An 18,956-nucleotide genomic window follows, 5' to 3' on the forward strand; every position below is an offset into this window, starting at 1 on the left:
ACCTGTTTAGACTGGTGAAAATCCCAGAACAGATCGAGCTAACTTGTAATATAAACATTTCTTAAATATTTTCCTTTTTTAAGCAGCATTCATTCATATTTGAAACATGATCAATGCAATTCTTGGTGAGCCATTGGTTGTTAGGTTATACACAGGAATAGGATCCACTACACTGACAGACAGACTGTCATCTTCTAACTTTGCAGTCTTGAGGGAAAGTGTCACACAAAGCAGGTGCACCTTATTCTGACCCTGCCAAAAATGAAAGTGCCTGGGTCTAAAAAACTGAAACGTATCTGGCCCTTATTGGTAATGGCAGATGGGGTTAGCTGGTGGTCAGACTTGCTTCTTTCAGACGCAGTCTCTCTTTCTGAAATATGCAGAAATATGCATCATTATGGAGTCCAATTTAGCTGTGCATGCATCATGTCGTATAAAGGAATAGTTCACCCCAAAAATTAAAAATAGCTAAAAATGTACTCACCCTCAGGCCTTTTAAATTGTACATTAGTTTGTTTCTACAGATTCAGATTACAGAACTTTATCATTACATCTTGCTCACCAATGGATGCTCTGCAGTGAATGGGTGCCGACAGAATGAGAGTCTAAACAGTTGATAAAAACATCACAAAAATCCACATGACTAGTCCATCAATAAATGTCTTATGACATGAAAAGCTGTTTTTGTATAAAACAAATAAATTATTACGTTTATGGATTATGGTTGGAAGCGACAGTTTAAAGTAAAATGCTTAAATTATGGATTTGTTTTTTACAAATGCACAGCTTTTCACTTCACAGGACATTTACTGGTGGACTGGAGTTGTGGATTATTATAGTGATGTTTTTATTAGCTGTTTGGACTGTCATTCTGACGGCACCCATTCACTGCAGAGGATCCGTTGTTGAGCAAGTGATGTAACGCTAAAATCTCTCCAAATCTGTTCTGATGAAGAAACTCATCTACATCTCGGATGGCCTGAGGGTAATGTTGTAAATGTTCAGCAAAATTTCATTTTTGGGTGAACTATTCCTTCAACAAGTGTCTGGATTAAAAACCTGCTTCATGAAAGTACAATAGTTACTAGTGTTTGAACCACTTATCTATCTGCCACCCACACCTCAGCAGACTCTTACCAGTCCATTCGCATGTGCCTTTCTGGTCTCAATCTTTTTCTCTGCTGTCATGTTGCGCACTGACAGTTGGGCCTCTTTGATTCTGAAATCAAAAAGAGCAGAGATTGTATTTTACTTAACCACAATGTTTCAATTCCAGCAAGTTTTAATGCTGAAAATCACTAAAAACAACAGCCGCCAATGAAGAAGTCATCATTTATTACACTGTGTGGTTTGGTCAGATAGGTTATATACGATGCTAGATGCTCAAGATGCTGTTATCTTCTCACCTCTGTTTGGATATGACCTTGTTCTCTCTCTTCCACCTGATCTTGAAATCACTGCAGAATTCAAACCAAAGTGTGAACACATTGCCAGGCAAAATCTCTGGCTCTCCAGAACGTGGCTTCAGTCCAAAGTACTCCACTAGGTCAGAGAAGCTGAGAAAGGAAAGTCATGAGGCAAAGCTGGAGATAATGCCAAAAATCTTTTCAAAGCTTGCATTTTCTTGCAATATTTTGAACAAGACTGATGTGCTACCTTTTACGTGCCGATACCATTTGATGTTCCACAGTAATTAACTCTTTTTGTGCTGTAAAATGAAACATTTATATCAACAATTAGCCAATTAGGACATTTGCATTTTGATCATATCAGTCAATATCCAGCGCCAATATCTCTTCTATTACTTCAGGATCTTAATCTGTCCTCTTTAACAGCAATAATGCACTGCTCTGTCAATTATAATACTAACAGCATTATTGTCATATCATTCATAGCCTTTCTATAAGGGCCTCAAAGACAATGTTGAAACTCCTTTACTAAGAAGTCTCCTTCATTGCCAAAGTCTCTCTGATTCCTATCTCTGCGTCTGTCTTCTGAACCTGACCAGCTATCTCGTACAGGTACGGAGTCACAGACACTTATCAGGTCCCCCAAAAGAGCACATGGCAGATATTCTTCATGACTGCAGGATGTGTGCCGTCTTATCTGTGTAGCGGAGACAATCAAATAATTGTAGTAGGAACAATGTGAGGAGAGGAAAAGCTTTGCTAGTATGTATGTAACATAAACCGGTATATAAATACATACATAAACTACAAACAGAAAAAATATTTTTCCAGTTCCCTACAGCTAGCGTTGTCTCGTCTAGCTGAACTGTAGTAAATGACAACAAGTTTATGTCACTATATATCTGCCTCTATGATCTGCAAAACAATCCTGTATACAATCTAAGCAAACTTTTGTACTCCTCTCCATCAATCCTCTAGACAGGCAGGTCGTCTCAGAGCAACGAGACTTCATATCTGAACAAGGTAGACGAGAGGGATTGGCTGATGTGACAGAGCACATAAATAGAAGACTTAAAAACTTTGAATACAGATCCTTTTCTTAAAGGTAATGTTGGCTAATCGCACGCATCTTAGCATAGCTCACCATTGGCAATGAAAGAGTCCATTTTTTCCTTGAAGGGATGTACGTGCTCATGAGATGAGTTGGTACACACTGTTAGGACATCCTTTTCACAAACTGTACGAGACAAAAACAATAACACTGGGTTAGAGTAAAGTCCCTGACCAGGTCCAATTTTAAGAAGTCATTCATTGCAAAACAAAGTTTACACTAACTTTAACACAATATTTTAGCCAAAAATAAACAGATTTTTTCCTGTTAGACCACCATGAGCGTTTACTTTTTATTCCAATAACCCTGATTTTGAAGTATAAATGCCACAACGAAGCTAGAAGAATTTCTAAACTATTGTGTTCTTTGCAGATGCCTTCTCACTAAGGTGATTTCAGATAAAGTGTACATTTATATTACATTAATGCCAGTTACCTGGCAATGTTTTAGACATTAACATCTGGTATAGGACACTAAACTGCATATATGCTAATATGTAACCAATATGTTACTTTACAAATAATAAAAACGAGTGTTCTATAGGCTACATTTATTTGATACAAAATCTAGTAAAAACATATAAATTGCCTTGTTTTTCAAAATATATTATTGGTGAAACCAATTTTTATTTTACTAAAACCATGTTTGTTACAGTTGCCATATTCCAGGTGAGCCATATTCCAATCAACCATCATTCACAATTTTAGCTTAAGTTGGTTTTATCAAGGCACTGAAAATCACAGCTACTGTGGCCAAAGCTATTAGCACACCACTGATTACTTGCAGATGGAATGAAAGCGCTTTCTGCTGATAAAGCAAAGTCTGTTAGTGCCTAATTAAATCATCACTGCAGTGAATTATGCCGATTACACCTGTAAAAACAATGGTTACAGTAAATTGATTTTGATTATGAGTGGTTAATGTGAAACTGTGTTACATGAGGGAATTTCCAAAGTGTAAAAACAAGTTGAGCGACAGCAATCTACTGTAGGTATATTGATATTGTACTGTGTATATCTTGCCATATCATGACGGGCTAAGTAGAGTAATTGCCTTATTTTTCTTGTGCTATAAACAAATGATAGTACAGTAACCCCTCGCATCATTCCAAACTTGTATGACTTTCTTACTTTGAAGTTAAAACTTATTTCTCATCTACAATTAAATTCAGCGAGGTCCAAAACAAGACTGGACACCAATGACTTTCATTGAATGAATAATAAAACTAAAAACTCAGACTTTTTTCTAAATATCTTCTTTTGTGCTCCACGGAAGAAAGAATGTCATACATTTCATGAATTTTTTTTTTGTTGTTGAGTAAACTATCCCTTTAAACCCTTTTTGTTTGCACTTGTTCGTAACCTATACTGCCTCTAAAAACAATAGAGCTAAAGCTCCACCTGTGACAGAGTCAGAGGTTATCAAATGTCTTTTTTTCTGGGTAAGATCTGTTTTGATGCACCTCTGATCACATCCTCAGATAGTCATTGTGCCTCCGTGGACCTATGCAGCACTGTTTGTTCACCGTCCAATCAGAGGATCAGAGGAGCCAGTCTCCTGCCCCAGTCATAATACACCCTGATGGGAACCCACGACTGTTGGACACACTCCATCTGCATCTCACTCCAGATAAGGCTACACACACTACTGTTTTTATTAAGCATTTGTGTAAACTGTGAACATGGCTGGCAATGAGGAAGAAGTCGAGTGTGTTTCCCACAGCATTTCTATGAGAAATATCCATTCAGTACAGTCTAGCTTGATTAGGTTATCATATATGTAGTTTCTGCCAAGGCGGCTCACAGCTACATTCAGGTTTTCTCAACTGTGCACCGCAGTGAACCAAACCACAATCACAAAGAGATCAAAAAGATGTCTCAAATGCAAACCAGATGAATCAGCTGTGGAGACTGAGAGCATTAGATGTGCTTCACAATCTTGTCATAATTGTCTCTGGAAAATAAAATCACAGGGACATTCCCTTTTTGTGTAGGCACACAGTGACTTATTTGATTAGTGCAGCACTTTCTTGCGCCGCAAAATAGCATCGCAGACAAATGCGGTCACCTTGAGCAGCCAAAACCTCAGTAAGTAATGCGCACAAGACACCAAAAATCGAACAAACACAGCACAAAAACAAAAAAAACAAAGACATGATTCTCTCGCAGTCATGAGGGGAGTTCAAACAGCAGGGGAAAAAAGGGAGAGCGCGATGGGCCAGATTTGGCAGTCTCTCCGTCGCCCGATAAGAAAGGCTTGTTGAGAGGTAAAGAAAAGAATCTCTGACACACATCTGCAGGGCCACACTGAACTCGGACAGATACAGTGTAGCACGAGAACAGCAGTGCATCTCTGAGCAGATAAAGCCCATCCCACCAGCGATAAGCTGCTCTTCTCTCAGATTACATAAGCGCCAAAGCAATGTAGCCTTTGGCCTCTCTGACGGAGCTAAAGAATCACACAATGCCAGAAGCATCTGATGGGCAGGATTAAAGTCATATCTAAAAGGCGCCAGGGAAAAATCACACAGACTCCACTTCGTCTCCACAGACGTGTACATACGCAAACATGTCTGTATATTCCACCTGATCTAATGTGGTTTAATAATGAGTTGTTGCTAACAGATGCTGTAAAGTCCTCAGGATTCAGCTGGAGCCATGTTGCAGGACTGTAGCCATCCATCCACTCAAACCCATGTAATCTTGCTTCTTTTAATGCTAGAGTAAATCAGTGGCATGCTAAAATCGTTTCTTACGTGTCAGGTCTCTGTTCAGCTTCCGAAGATCCTTTGAGAGGTCATCAAACTTCACTTGAGAGGAAAGGAAAACATCTTGAGGTTCGGGCAAAGGGAAGATGCTCTTTTCTGACCCAGCGTTCTGAAGAGAGATTTAAGGGTCAGTGACATATTTAGGTGTCCATGAAAAAGAAAAGACTTACAAATCTTTATTAAAACATGTGTCAAGTTTTTACCCCAGCATTTAAAAAACATTTTTAAAAGAATTATTTTACGCTCACCAATAAAAAAATACAATAAAAAGAGTAATATTGTGAAACATTATTATCACTTAAAATGTACTGTTTTTATTTTCATATTCTTTAAAATATCATGTGTTTTTGTGATGGTAAAGCTGATTTTTTTTGTCACATGTTCCTTCAGAAATCATTCTAATATGCTGATCTGATTGAGATCAAGAAACGTTTCTTATTAGCAATGTTGAAAAGTTGTGCTGTTTAATATTTTTTGCGGAATATTGTGGAATTATATATATATATATATTAAGGATTCTTTGATGAATAGAAAGTTCAAAAGAACAGCATTTGTTTTATATAGAAATCTTTTATAACATTATAGATCAATATGTGGCAAATTGTGGCATGTGGCATTTATCGTATATACAGTGTATATATATATATCACTGAATTAATGAACAGAAAATAAATAAGAAATTAATTAACAGGAAATGTGACCAGAAGAAGTGTTCAGATGTACTGTGCTTTGCAAAATAAAACATTGCATGTGAAGAATTGCATGTTCATGGTTTACCTTATCAAGATGACGCAGATAGTAGGAAACAATGTAGTCCAACAGACTAATGTTTTGCTGCAGATTTATAAAGAAATATGTCAAAAGGGTACATCACCTTGAACAAAATGCTAGGTAACAGAAAAAACAAGGCTCTATCAAAAACCTGTGGGGCTTTCATGGTGTCAAACATGGGCTCATGAAATGGAGAAAAGGGTTACCCTGCTCTTGACGTCTTTAAGCTTGGGAAGTATCTCAAGGCCAAATCCGTCAGCCTGTCCTCGAGCTCTGCTGCCTCCATTCATGTAGTTTCCCAGAGCAAGCACCAGTCCTATCAACTTCTTCACACTGTCTTTCTCCAACAGATACTAAAACACATCACCATTTATCTGTGAATTTATCACTCTTCATAATTGAGATGTTGGAGACAAAGCAAGCACTTAGGCTTCACTTAAATAAACGTCAGCTGCCTGAAGGGCTGTTTTTGACTGTTAAGAATGCCAGCATTGATACTTTATCAAATGTTTGATAGTATCTGAGGTCTGACCCCTTTGAAAAGTGCCTTTGTACCTTGCAGACGTGAAAAATAATCTCAGTCTTGCGCTGTATAGAGGCAACGGCGTCAGTAAACTTTGACTGAAAAATGAAACAGTGAACTCGACTGGAGAACTCAGGGATCTGGGAGAGTTCATACAGGAACCTGTCAAGGAAAAGCAATGAACATCGGTCAACCTAAAGTGTGTAGTGTTGAAAACACTACTCTGTCTTCGTCTGTCCTAAAAATAAAGGAACCTTAGAGAAGTATACATTGCAAAAAAGTGCCCTTGTAAGTGACAATTGACATATCACTAGTCGCTGGTTGCAGGAAAAAAGTGAGTTATCTTGTGTGTTTCTGGAATATCTCACTGTTCAGGCTTGTCCAGTAGTTTGACCTGCTCCTCGTCTGAGGTTTCATAGTGTTTCTTAATCTTCTCTAACTCCTCGGACTGAGCTCTCTGGGAGAAACAGAACAGACGCATTCATAAGACATCTGACCAATGATACGCACATAAACTTATGAAACCACACAGGAACTATCAATTATTTAGTTATGTTGGGACTGAAACTTGTATTTATGTGAATTTTCTGGAGTGATTTTGGTGAGAAATGTGAGTTGAATGGATTTAAATCTGAAGAATTTTAAAAGGTAAAATGCTTAAATACAGTACAAATTTAAATTATCTGAAATATTTAAAGGAATATTTAAAAGAATAGCTCAGTTTAATCTCAGCATTTCCGGTTGTTTATGTTTTACCCAGCAGAAATCAGGTTATAGTGCGACATTACCAATGGAAGTGAATGGGGTCAGTTACAATCTTTCAACAGTATAGCCACAAGATGTAAACAAAAGATGTGTTACAATGATTTTAAGATAGAAAAAAATGCAAAGAGACCTTTCTGTTTAAAATTCTATGCAATTAAAGAAAATACATCATAAACCCTAATATCACTGTAAAAATACATTAGAATAATTAATGTGCTTCATATGAAATAATAATCTCCACATTTCTGCTTTTAAATCTTCCAAACATGTGCCTTAATCACTTTACGTTTTTGCTATTTTCAACAACATAAAAGAGAAAACATGCAAGGGGTGCAGGATATGTAGAACTTCGTGAATAATGGATGTTCAGATTTTGTGCAAAACTACTGTTTTGGAGGCTGGGATTCAGTGTGGGCCTGTACATAAGTACATTTCCAGTGTGGCAGGATACTTACATTTTCATACAGGGCTTCAATAGCATCCAAGTCAACCACAGAATTATCCAGAGTCAAAACAGCTGTGAGAGAAGAAGTATTAGTCTCTAGACAAGAAGACTGATTAGTTATTGGACATGTGAGTGTCATGGATGTGATAAGTGAATATAAAAGTGGCTAAATATGTATTTTTAGAGCTTTTTTTTCAACTGAAGGAATTCACTGCTCAATTTACTAAAACCATCAAAAACATGTGGCTGTCTGACTCTGTTAAGCCAAACTGTGATGACTTCAAGATTTTCAATGGGAAAAGTATACGTTTAGTAAGTAGGACTGATGTACACACCATAATGGGGAGAACCCAAAGAGTATTTCTAGCGGTAAACCACAAGACAAGTTTATTTAACAAACATACAGCAAATTTATTCCTAATAAGAGCTGGAGCCAATCACATTGTTGTAAGATTTGTCTCTACAGAATCATTTCAACATCATGTCTAAACTTGCCTTTCGCCATCCAGGCCACACAAATATGTATCATTTTAACATGTCTGTTTATTATTAGTGGAGGTAAAATGAGTCTGGATAGAATAAAATGACACTCTGCTGAGCTGGTGGTCGAATATTTCTCAGCATATATGAGCATATATACAGTGTGATTTACCTTGCTGGATGTCTTTCATCTCCAGATGGAGACTTGAGATTAAGATGCCCACGGCCTGAGAGCGCTTGCCATCCAGTAGTTTAATGACCTAAAATCCACATTCACAAGACAGACCCCACCACAGAATAGCATTTACTTCTAAATGACTTATATCATAAGTTAAGTGCATTCTGCTTACTCTACCATTTAAAAAAAAAACAAGGTCCCAAAAGTGGAATGAATGAATAACAAAAGAACGTTTGGGAAATTCCAAAACTCCATTACAAAATCCGCCAGCCAAAGGTAACAATGGCATGATCACATTTCATAAACAGGTTAATTTATTTCAAATTATTCCCATTTCCTATATAATTATATCAATTTCAAAGGCATTTGTGGGATCCTGGTACTACACATGAACATTCATATATAAAAACGGCAGATTCTAGCAAGTGACAGCACCTGATGAATTATGTTTCTGTTTATAGAAATGTAATTATCAGAGGTGAATGCATGAATGCATCATTTATACTAATGTTCCAGTAAAATACATCTATAATACGGAAGTGTTGGAAACTGCTCCACCTAGTGGACAATGAATTACTTTTATGCATTTGGGCAGACACTTTTATCCAAAGTGACTTAAAGTGCATGTGCATTTTTTAATTAGTTAAATCAAACCAACATCCTCACATTTGCTATATAAATATGGGATATGTCATATCATTTTTCTCATCTTCAGGCAAGAGTGGTACCTTCCTGGCTTTGGTTTTCTTCTCATAGGCTTCAGATAGGGGCTTTCTTTTGGTGGGCGACGTGGCTTTAGCAAACAGTTCCGCAAACTCATTGGTGTTTATTATCTCTGGCTCTTCCAGGGAACTCCATAGCATATTGTTCCTTAGGAAAGACAGAAACAGATGATGAGAGATTTTATGTTCTTCGAATATTTGACGTTTTCAACAGTTTTGCTCACTTTAAGGCTTATCGAGATTGAATCTTCAGACTTTAAAGTCACAGAACAGGCCATGACCAAAGTATTTCCTAATATTGGCATCTGTAAAAACCAAAGTTATATGAGTTATTTACTGTTGCTGGGTAACCATGCCTAAAAGCAGGAAAAGGAAAATCAACAGGGGCTCAATGTGTAATCTGATTTGCTAAATGTTCTCTCCTATAAAAATAATTAAGGAGCCAGGACGACGGCACAGAGCTAAGCTTGACTGGGTTCGGCTTTGGCTTGACAAAATGCTCACGGAGAGAGCAGAAGCTTTCATGTGGAGTCAAATAACATTTGCAACAGCACTGAGGTGACTGGGGAGCCGAATCCCACAGAAATCCACACCGCCACTAGAGGTCCTGGAAAGACCGCCGCTCGGCCTGTGGCTGGCCCCTCACGCAGACAAATGTCTGCAGTGGTCTGTCTTAAATGTCCCATGAGGTCTGATGAGGGAGAGTTGAAAATGTCAGCGTCACTTGTGGACATACATTGTGTGTTTGAGGAATGTGTGAACAATGGAAATGTTTATATTGAACACAGGTAGAGTTGGATGGTGTTTTTTATTTAGTGTAGAGCAGTTAAGAACTATTTAAAGGCATGGCCAGTGTTGTTATTGTTAACTGAAACTCTTAAAAATGTTATTTTGCCAATTGAAATAAAACTGAAATAAAGTAAAATATAAATATTAGACGAAAAACGTTTGAGACTTGAAAAAAAATGTATATGTTTATTTGGCAACTAACTGAAATAAAATAACTTTACATTGAAGTATAAAAATGACTAAAACTAAAACTATGTAAAAATATTTATCTATATAAAAATATATAGCCTATTTAAAAAACTAAAAGCAAATGTCAGAATTTCTAAAAAAATAAAATAAAAATTAAAGTAAAAAAAAACCCACTATAATACTGTATTAATAATACTAAATGATTACAGATTGTGTCAGAGGCTAAGCTCTTTCATGATATCTTAAACCAATGCGAGTGATAATGGATGATCAGAAGTGTCTCTTTTTACCTCTATTCAGTTTGTATATAATAATACAATTGACATATTTATGACATATAAGTATAACCATGTTAAAGAAAAGAAAAATTCTTTTAAAAATCTACTTTAAATATGTATCTGATATTTTCAGAGATTATTGATCTTGACACACAGTCAAGAGGGGGCTTCTTGAACATACAATTCCCTGTTTTATGGGGGGTTGATCGGACCATGCCTCAGCAGTCAAGTAGATTTATTAAAATATTGTTTCCTTTCTTGAAAAAAACATAAAAGTAACTCATTCTTTTGTTTATTTTTATTTTTTTCATTAAATCAAGACAAAAAAATGAAAAAAAAATAAAATAAATTAGACAAAAAAAAAAAAAAAAAAACCCCGCCTGCTATGTTATTGAGCTGCAGCAATTAAAATATGAGGTAAGGTGATAAGGGATACCTGTTATCTTGAATCTGTATCCGTGTCCAGTACAGAGGTTTCATTGGACAGACCGGCTCCACTGATGGCTTATGAGTAGGATTGTCTGCTGCTATAGTGGAGAAGATACCAGCTCCAGGAGGAGGGGGAGGGGGGGCAGAGTGGAGGACAGGTAGTGGCGGTGGCACACCACATCCTGTCATTGGTGGAGGTGGTGGAGGAGGTGGAGGAGGCACACTTCCTGGCCTCTCTAGTGGCTGAGCAGGAAGTGGAGGTACATTAGGAATACTAGGGCCTGCTGGAGGAGGAAGCGGAGGAGGGGGTGGAGGTGGGGGTGGTGTATTGTTGCTATCCATCTGTAACTGAAGTGATACAGGTGGAGGAGCTGGAGGAGGAAAGGTCTTTAGTTTGCCAGTAAAGCTTTTTGTTGACTTGAGGTCAGCATTTTTAGCCAGGGGGTCAAAATCCCTGCTCTGGGTTTCCTTGGCCTCATCAGACTTGTTGTCTGTCTCTCTTTCTGTCTGAATACACACAGACCGGAAGGCCGGTGGCTTGATGTTGTCTTCAGTGGACACAGCAACATCTCTGTGATTTCGGTCTCTTTCTTTGTCTCTCACTCTTTGTAAGCTGGCGACGGTTGTCTCTAGTCTGGACAGATCCTCTTCATTCTTCTTTTGTAACCGGAAGAGCTCCAGTTTGAAGTCAGCCTGCATTAAAAAGTCCAAACTTCAACATACAGTATATAAAAACAAATTTTCCCCAGAGAATGCAGAATCAGAAAATTACATTTGTATAAAATGTATAATGTTAACATTAACATGTCTTTATGTTTGCTTTATATTTTAAACTTTAGATTTTATACAAATGTTCCCATTATGTATAAACTTTTGATTTCGTGAGCTTCTCACCTGCAATTTCTCCACTTCCTCATTACATTCCCTTTTTAGCTGCAGAAGAGCTGCCTGATGCTCTGAGAATACAAAACAAAGACACGACTAAATGTATCACAGAACCCATTGGATAGTTATAGAAACTCCATAAACCAAAGCTCTACCATATAATATATGTAAATATATAGAATAATATGTATGTGTACAATATATCATTCAAAATATATCACAATATATCATTCAAAAACATTTTTGAAAGACATCTTTTATGTTCATTAAGGCTGCATTTATTTGATTAAAAATACAGAAAACATTGTGAATTATTGTTTACATTAAAACAATTATATTTTAATATATTTTAAAATGCAATTCATTTCTGAGATAGCAAAGCTGAATATTCAGCAGCCATTACTCCAGTCTCCAGTGCCATAAATAAAAAATATTAAAAACACTGCTGCTTAATATGTTTAAGGAGCATTAAAATATATATATATATATATATATATATTATATATATTTATAAATCTTTTGTATTACTTACTGATTTGTATCAAATTAATGCAACCTTGCTGAAAATACCTTTACCATAAATGGGATGAATAATTTGATATCCAATAAATGTTGCATATGTAAACTTTCCAATAGATGGCAGTGGTGGGAATATTATAAATGGATGATCACTGCCTTGTCTAGAGAACCATGGGAAAACTGTCTGACTTTTATGTAAGAGAACTAATTTCCTTAAGTATAATCATACCAAGACATATGACAACACTATTCTGACTGTGTGTATTTTAGGTGTGTCTGTGGACTGCACACCCTTTAAATCTACAAGACATTGACTGCAATATGGGCAATGGAACAGACACTCAATAAAATGATATAGTATTGAATGCACACATGCATGTAAATTTTTATGGCGTAAGACTAGTGACTGCATTACTGAGAAAACATTTAGTCTTACAAATAACAAATAGTGTGACACTGAGTCAGTTCATCTCTAGAACAGCCCTCTAGGAACACATTTGGGGTGGAGATGTACTGAAATTTGTTTGGATAGTGTTGTGTCATTGGACACTAAGGCAAATATTGGAATCAGAGCAAACATTTACACTTACTGCTGTTGTTTCTGATTATACAATAAGCCCTTACCTGCTTCAGTGTATTTTAGACCAATCTTTTCCTCTTCGTCTTTGGGTTTTGGTGGAGGCCAAACAGTCTGAAGTCGCTTAGGAGTGTGCTCCTCACTCACCTCAGCCTATAAGACAAAAAACAGCAACAATTAATGTGCATTTTACTATTTAAATATGTTGAAATAAAGAGCCTATTAAAATAAAAAAATAAAAATGATTTCACTTTATAGGTGCACATAAAACAAGGCTTTGCACATGTATTGATACTGAGATGCTACCATCAGTTCACTTCATACTTTGGAATCAGTTTCTTTGTTGTCTGGAGACTTGCTTGAGGTCCTATCAAAGAAGGCTTTGAGGACGTCTTTGTCCCTGTTGATCTTCCTCTTTACAGTTTCCAGGTCCATGCGATTTGGAGTGTCCTTTTTGGCAGATTTAACTTTGAAGAAAGCCTTCAATGCATCTAAGGCCGTCTCTGCATTTGTAGATTCGCCTGTTTCCTCAGACCGGAGAATGGCCGGCTCCTCTACAGTTGTCTCTTGCTTTTCTGCAGGATCCTGACTGATTGGAGACAGTGGGGGGCTTGTCATGCTCTCTTGTTTTCTCTTCCCTTCCCCCTTGCTGAGGAATTGGGTAAGCTGTTCAAGGAAGTCTCCTTTGACTTCTTTCTTGTTAGACTGATCGGTAAAAAGTCCTCTTTTGGCAGGGCTTTGGGGTTGCTCTGGAGTGTCTTTTTCCTCAAGGGCTTCTTTCTTGGGGCTGAGCAGCCCGGTGAAGAGGGACGACAGATGGAGGGGTTTTTCTTTTACTGCTTTGGAGGTTTGGTCAGTTGTGATCTTCTCAGTGGAAGATGAATCTGTATCTAACATAGTCTCTTCTTCTATTATTTCTTCTTTATTCTCTTTATTAATTTCTTCTTCTGTATGCAGTTTTATCACCTGTTCCTCCAGCTGGATGGTCACTGGTTCTGGTTCCGAATTATCTAGCTCAGATGAACTGTGCACTCCAGTGTCACAGAGGCCAGAACCTTCTGAAATCTCACCTCCAGTCTCAGAATGATTCCTTTGGTCCTTCTGGCTTACAGTAGGTGGATGGACCTCCCCAAAATTGCTGTCTGATTCTGCACTGCTTCTACTGAATGTAGCTTGAACTGCAGTCTCATCTCTCAACTGGATCTTTTCAGTATCAACACATGATCCTGCAGAAAGATCTTTAACACGTGTAAAGGTGATGACTACAGTTCTGGTGTTCTTAGGTGAGTCTGAAGAAAGAACCTCTTTATCGGTGAGACTATGAACTTCACAGTGTGTTAATGTGGTCTGAATGTCCATGTTTGTGGATGTCTGGTCATCGTAAACCAGAGTTTGTTCATTTGCACCAGTTTTGGTTACCTCTGGAACATCTGCAGAGTGTTGATGATTTCCATAACGCTCTGTTTTGCTCTCAGCAGCAGATATGTCCTGCTGACTTTGCACTGAAAAGTCATTATTGTTATTTGTGGACGAATTCAAAGACTCAGTCAGATTGTTTCTGTCAGAAGGAATATTTGTACTTTTATTGTCCATGAGGACGTACTGACAGACTTTGTCTTTCAATGGTTCTTTCTCAGTGTTCTCTCTGAACATTTTCAATTTTTCTTTGCTGCTGCGGCTGCTGGTTTCCTCTATGTGGCCTTCTCCTCTCTTATTTTGCACAACACCAAAAAGCTCCTCATTGCTGACATCACCTGATTCTACAACAACGGTCTCATTTTCAGACATGTCCTGCTTGAGTTTGTTTTTGCTCATATCCTTATCATTGCTTTTTGAAACAAACTTTTCATCACTGAATAAAGATCCTTCTCTTAAATCAGGTTCTTTATTATCCACTGTAACGAGTGCTGGGTTCTCAAGTTGTTTGTCCAGTCTGTTAGCACTGTCACTGGCTGAGACCTCGCTAAGTGATTTAGACGTTGTGTCAGCTTGACCATCTGTTACATCCTGCTCAGTCTGGCATTGAGTTTCATTAACGTCATGAGTTTCATTAACATTCTGATGCTCTGATTTTTTGATATGGTCCCTTGTTCTGTCCTCCTCAGCATTCGTTTGTAAAGTCTGAACAATTATATCAAAATCGTCCCCTTGAACATCGAAACCATCCTGCCTTTGATCGATAACATCTCCTTTCTCAGACAAATAATGAAAAGAAGTCACATTTGGACTCTCCTCAGTCAGTGCTTGGAGTTCATGCTTTTCATATTGAGTAAAAAAGTTTGTTAATTTGTCCAAAAATGAATTGCTGGGCTTACTCTCCATTTCCTTCCGTAACAGTCTACTGCCTCTTTAAGAGCAATTTTTGTCCGTCTGTATTCAAACAACCATATTCCACAAGTGAATAAAACAGGAAGCAAAGTCAAATTCAAATTTCCAGAGTTTAAACTAAAGTTTCCATGCTTGCCGTTACAAAAAGTCTAGGTTCTTTCCATTAGCCTTCCCAAGTCTAGCCAACTCTGAATTTCCAGTCCTTGTGCTGACAAAATATGAATAAGAAAAAGTTACATATATTATATTTTACTGTTTTGAAATATGGCTATGTTTTAATAAAATAATTGTAGTTCAGGTCTAGTGTAATATGTTGTCCTTACATGAAGTTTCCAGAACTACAGACGCCAGGAAAATGTCCATTAAAAAGCAGAGATGCTGTTCTCAGTCTTTCATTACAGGAGAGCTCAAGAAATGGAAAAAGAAAAAAACATTCCGCAACGACATCCTTAATAGTGCCAGAATGCAGCGTGATCCTTTTATCCTTCCTTTACATTCTTTTTAGACTCTCCATTCTTTTCCATTTTGGATTTTGTAATGTTTACTGGATTTTAATCCACAGTTCGCAAAAACAGCACATACACCAACACATGAAATACACATATAGGCAGTAAGCGCTCCACCCACCTATTTTCTGCCACATGATTTCTGGTTACACACTCAGTCGCCCATGAGGAAGAAGTACACACACACCCAAAAGAGCACACAAAACTCCAATAAGAGTAACTGTCCAGTCAGGACAGTCTATCCTGCTTCTATAAGACTGAATATCTCCTTCTGTCCACTTCACACTGGATAATGTCACATTAATCAGTAAGATTAACCTGTTAACCCCATCTACATCCTTGTTTTGTCATGTATGTTTTGGTTGTAGAGACCAGTCCTGATACAGTCTCTTTACTACAGTAATCCACAAGGTAAGAACAATGTAAATATACATATTTTGACATTAATAATACAATCTAATATTAATACACATTTTCATTTACCTCAAATGAAACCTTTAGATAAAAAAATATCCTAATTATGTTAGACACTTGAAAATATAATTATTATTTATTTATTTTTTTCAGAAAAAATAAATAAAATAAAATAAAATAAAATAAAATAAAATAAAATAAAATAAATAAATAAATAAATAAATAAATAAATAAATATATATATATATATATATATATATATATATATATATATATATATATATATATATATATATATATATATATATATATAAATTACATACAAGTAAATTATTTTTAAAATGTTCTAAAAATTCTCAGATTACACTTAAACTTGATTTTTTGATGACAAAATGTACTGGTAATTTTCTGCCAGGACAATATCCATTTTTAACTGATTTTTATCATTTAAATTCAGGGCATGATAACACACACTAATAAATGAATGAACTATTAACATACAATAGTTAACTGCAAGTTTGTCACAAAAAAATAATGACAGTATTTTCAAACACTCACAGTGTGGTCACGGTCAAGAGAGACATGTGGAGTACTGATGATCTCATCTTCTTCACCTGGTTTGTTTTTGGACACAGAGTTGCACAAGGACACATTACCAATGTGCTCATATGACCACTTCTCCTCTGCAAGCACCCTGTTCTCACTCTCCTCTGTGGAAAAATAAAAAAACTAAATTATTCATACTTAAATGTTAAAGACTGAATATTCTCAAAATTACCCACCAGACAGGTGGCATTAGATTTGGACCCTACAGCACAAAATATAATAAATATGCATTAGCCAGATTAATGAGACAAAGGTTACTGACAGTTACAATTTAAAAAGAGATATCTGAAAAGCCACCTTCTTCCTTATTGACTGTTTTCCTTATAGCAAAGCTATAGGAATACACAGACTGCCACAGAGTGGACACTGAAGTGTACTGCAATGTAAAGAGTAAAGTGACAGTGTCGTCTTCCTTCAGTATCTTGCTGCACATTTTTCTTTCATTTCAAGACAGTTATCATATATAGTAAAAATAAGAATTCAGCTACAAATAACTGGACATTCTGCAAGTAAAAATAAATCTTATTAAATCAGACAAATTCATGGAAAATCTCTACACAATTGATTCACTCACAGCATGATATCAAGTCCAAGAATCAATAAACCTTTTATCCAGTAAATAAACAGCTGAGGGTCACAGTTCGTTCAGTGTGAGTGTAGGAGAGCTGAGATCCACTGCAGAGCAGGAAACAATGTACAAACAATCGATGAACAGATTTCACTGAATATGCAGGAGAGAACAGGAATGTGCTGTGTGGCCGACAGTTACATAATTTTAAAAGGGCATAGATTATAGCGGGGGAAAAATTGTGTTCTCTCTTTGAAATGTTACATTACCTGAAGGGTTGACACTGGTTTTGATCTCCATCATAATTAGAAATGAAAAAATGTGCTTGGAAGTGCTCTCTGCTCCCTGTCCACTGAGACTGAGCAGGGAATATCTGTATAGGCTCTCTTAACAACATTTTTTTGTGACATAGAAGGCTCAACACTTTAGAACCATATTAGATACAGAAGAGAAACATATATAGGCCTATAAAAGTCTAAATAAATAAATACATTTTATTTTACCCCCAGAAGTGGAATGTGCCTTAAATTTGGTGCACTTACATTAACATAAAAAAGGTATAGCCTATACAATTTACATCACATACATAGTATATAAAAATTTAGCTGAACCGTTATATTAGAAAATAACCTTGATTTGCATAGTAATGTACAAAATGTGTTATTCCCTAATAGGTTTGATAATCATAATGATAAACATTATATCTCGTACACATGCAAATGTTACTGCAGCAAAACTTCTTAGCAACCACTCCTAACATAAAAAGCTGAAGAAAAGCTCTCATTAAACGGTAAGTTCCATTTTACATTGTTTCCCCACAATGGCTGTCATGATGGTTAAAGTTTCTGTCCACATGTCGTATAATCACTTTATAGTTATTGGGAAGGTGTTTGACAGCCCAAGAAAAATGACTGTTTACTTTGTTGCGATGGACATTGGGCACTTAATTTCCAAAATATAGAGTTGCTTTATCTTTGGAGTTAATTTTTTTATTCATTTTGATTAAACCATTAATCTTGGTGAGCTCTCTAGTAGACATGCAGTAGCGATGTCATTAGCTCCATGCTGGGAGTTATTTTTGTAACCAGTGGACAGAACCCTGAGGGGAGTGCTGCTGACAGATTGTTTTGTCCAGATAGGCCTACTGTATGTTTAAAAAATGAGTGTTAGTAGTGAGAAAACAATATTTAAACTTATTTAAACTTCATTCTACTTCATTCTAGAGAACTTTGTGGCACAAAGACCAGGATTGGACAACATTTAGAACTGACTCTATCTCAGAACTTGAGGCTGGAAAGTATTTTGGAAAGTTTCTTTTTTTGTTGTTAAATATTAATGTTAATAATATTATTATGATTGACTATATTTTATATTATGATTTGAAGTGTTTTTTAATTCTTGTGATGGCAAAGCTGAATTTTCAGGCAGTTCTTTTGAACTGTCTTATTATTTGATGAAAAAGAACAGCATTTGTTTACGATATACATCTTTTCTAACATTATAAATGTCTTTTCTGTCATTTTTGATCTATTTAAAGCATCATTCCTAAATAAAAATAATGTTAGAAAATGTTTGAACTGTATTGTATTCATATGGAAATAATTTATGGGTAATTTGTATAAAAGTAAAATGTTATTTTTCTTTTTATCTTTTTTTTACATGCAAAAACAATTTCAGAATGTCCTCCCATTTGAATT

General features: G+C 36.3%; 1 protein-coding gene across 1 annotated transcript; it reads right to left on the reverse strand.

The window, feature by feature from the left end:
* Positions 1–316: 316 nt before the first annotated feature.
* On the reverse strand, positions 317–15,770 carry fmn1 (formin 1). The gene is made up of 17 exons (XM_059513620.1): positions 13,162–15,770; positions 12,885–12,990; positions 11,751–11,812; positions 10,864–11,549; positions 9,178–9,319; positions 8,444–8,531; positions 7,802–7,863; positions 6,950–7,038; positions 6,614–6,743; positions 6,265–6,411; positions 6,065–6,121; positions 5,276–5,396; positions 2,554–2,646; positions 1,657–1,708; positions 1,407–1,556; positions 1,138–1,219; positions 317–370 (listed from the first exon to the last, which is right to left on the reverse strand). Exons 1-17 carry the CDS (start codon positions 15,157–15,159, stop codon positions 326–328), a joined length of 4,110 nt encoding a protein of 1,369 aa, XP_059369603.1. The 5' UTR covers positions 15,160–15,770; the 3' UTR covers positions 317–325.
* Between the last annotated feature and the right edge of the window lie 3,186 nt (positions 15,771–18,956).

The sequence above is a fragment of the Carassius carassius genome, chromosome 27, assembly GCF_963082965.1.
Source record: "Carassius carassius chromosome 27, fCarCar2.1, whole genome shotgun sequence".
NCBI classification, from domain to species: Eukaryota; Metazoa; Chordata; class Actinopteri; order Cypriniformes; family Cyprinidae; genus Carassius; species Carassius carassius.

Bases quoted from the DNA above. Each gene is read 5' to 3' on its own strand.
- fmn1 (XM_059513620.1), bottom strand. From the start codon at position 15,159: ATGGAGAGTAAGCCCAGCAATTCATTTTTGGACAAATTAACAAACTTT. The intron at 11,813-12,884 runs GTAAGGGCTTAT...TTGTATTCTCAG, and splicing joins TCTAAAATACACTGAAGCAG to AGCATCAGGCAGCTCTTCTG. The intron at 1,220-1,406 runs GTGAGAAGATAA...TTTTGATTTCAG, and splicing joins AAGGTCATATCCAAACAGAG to AATCAAAGAGGCCCAACTGT.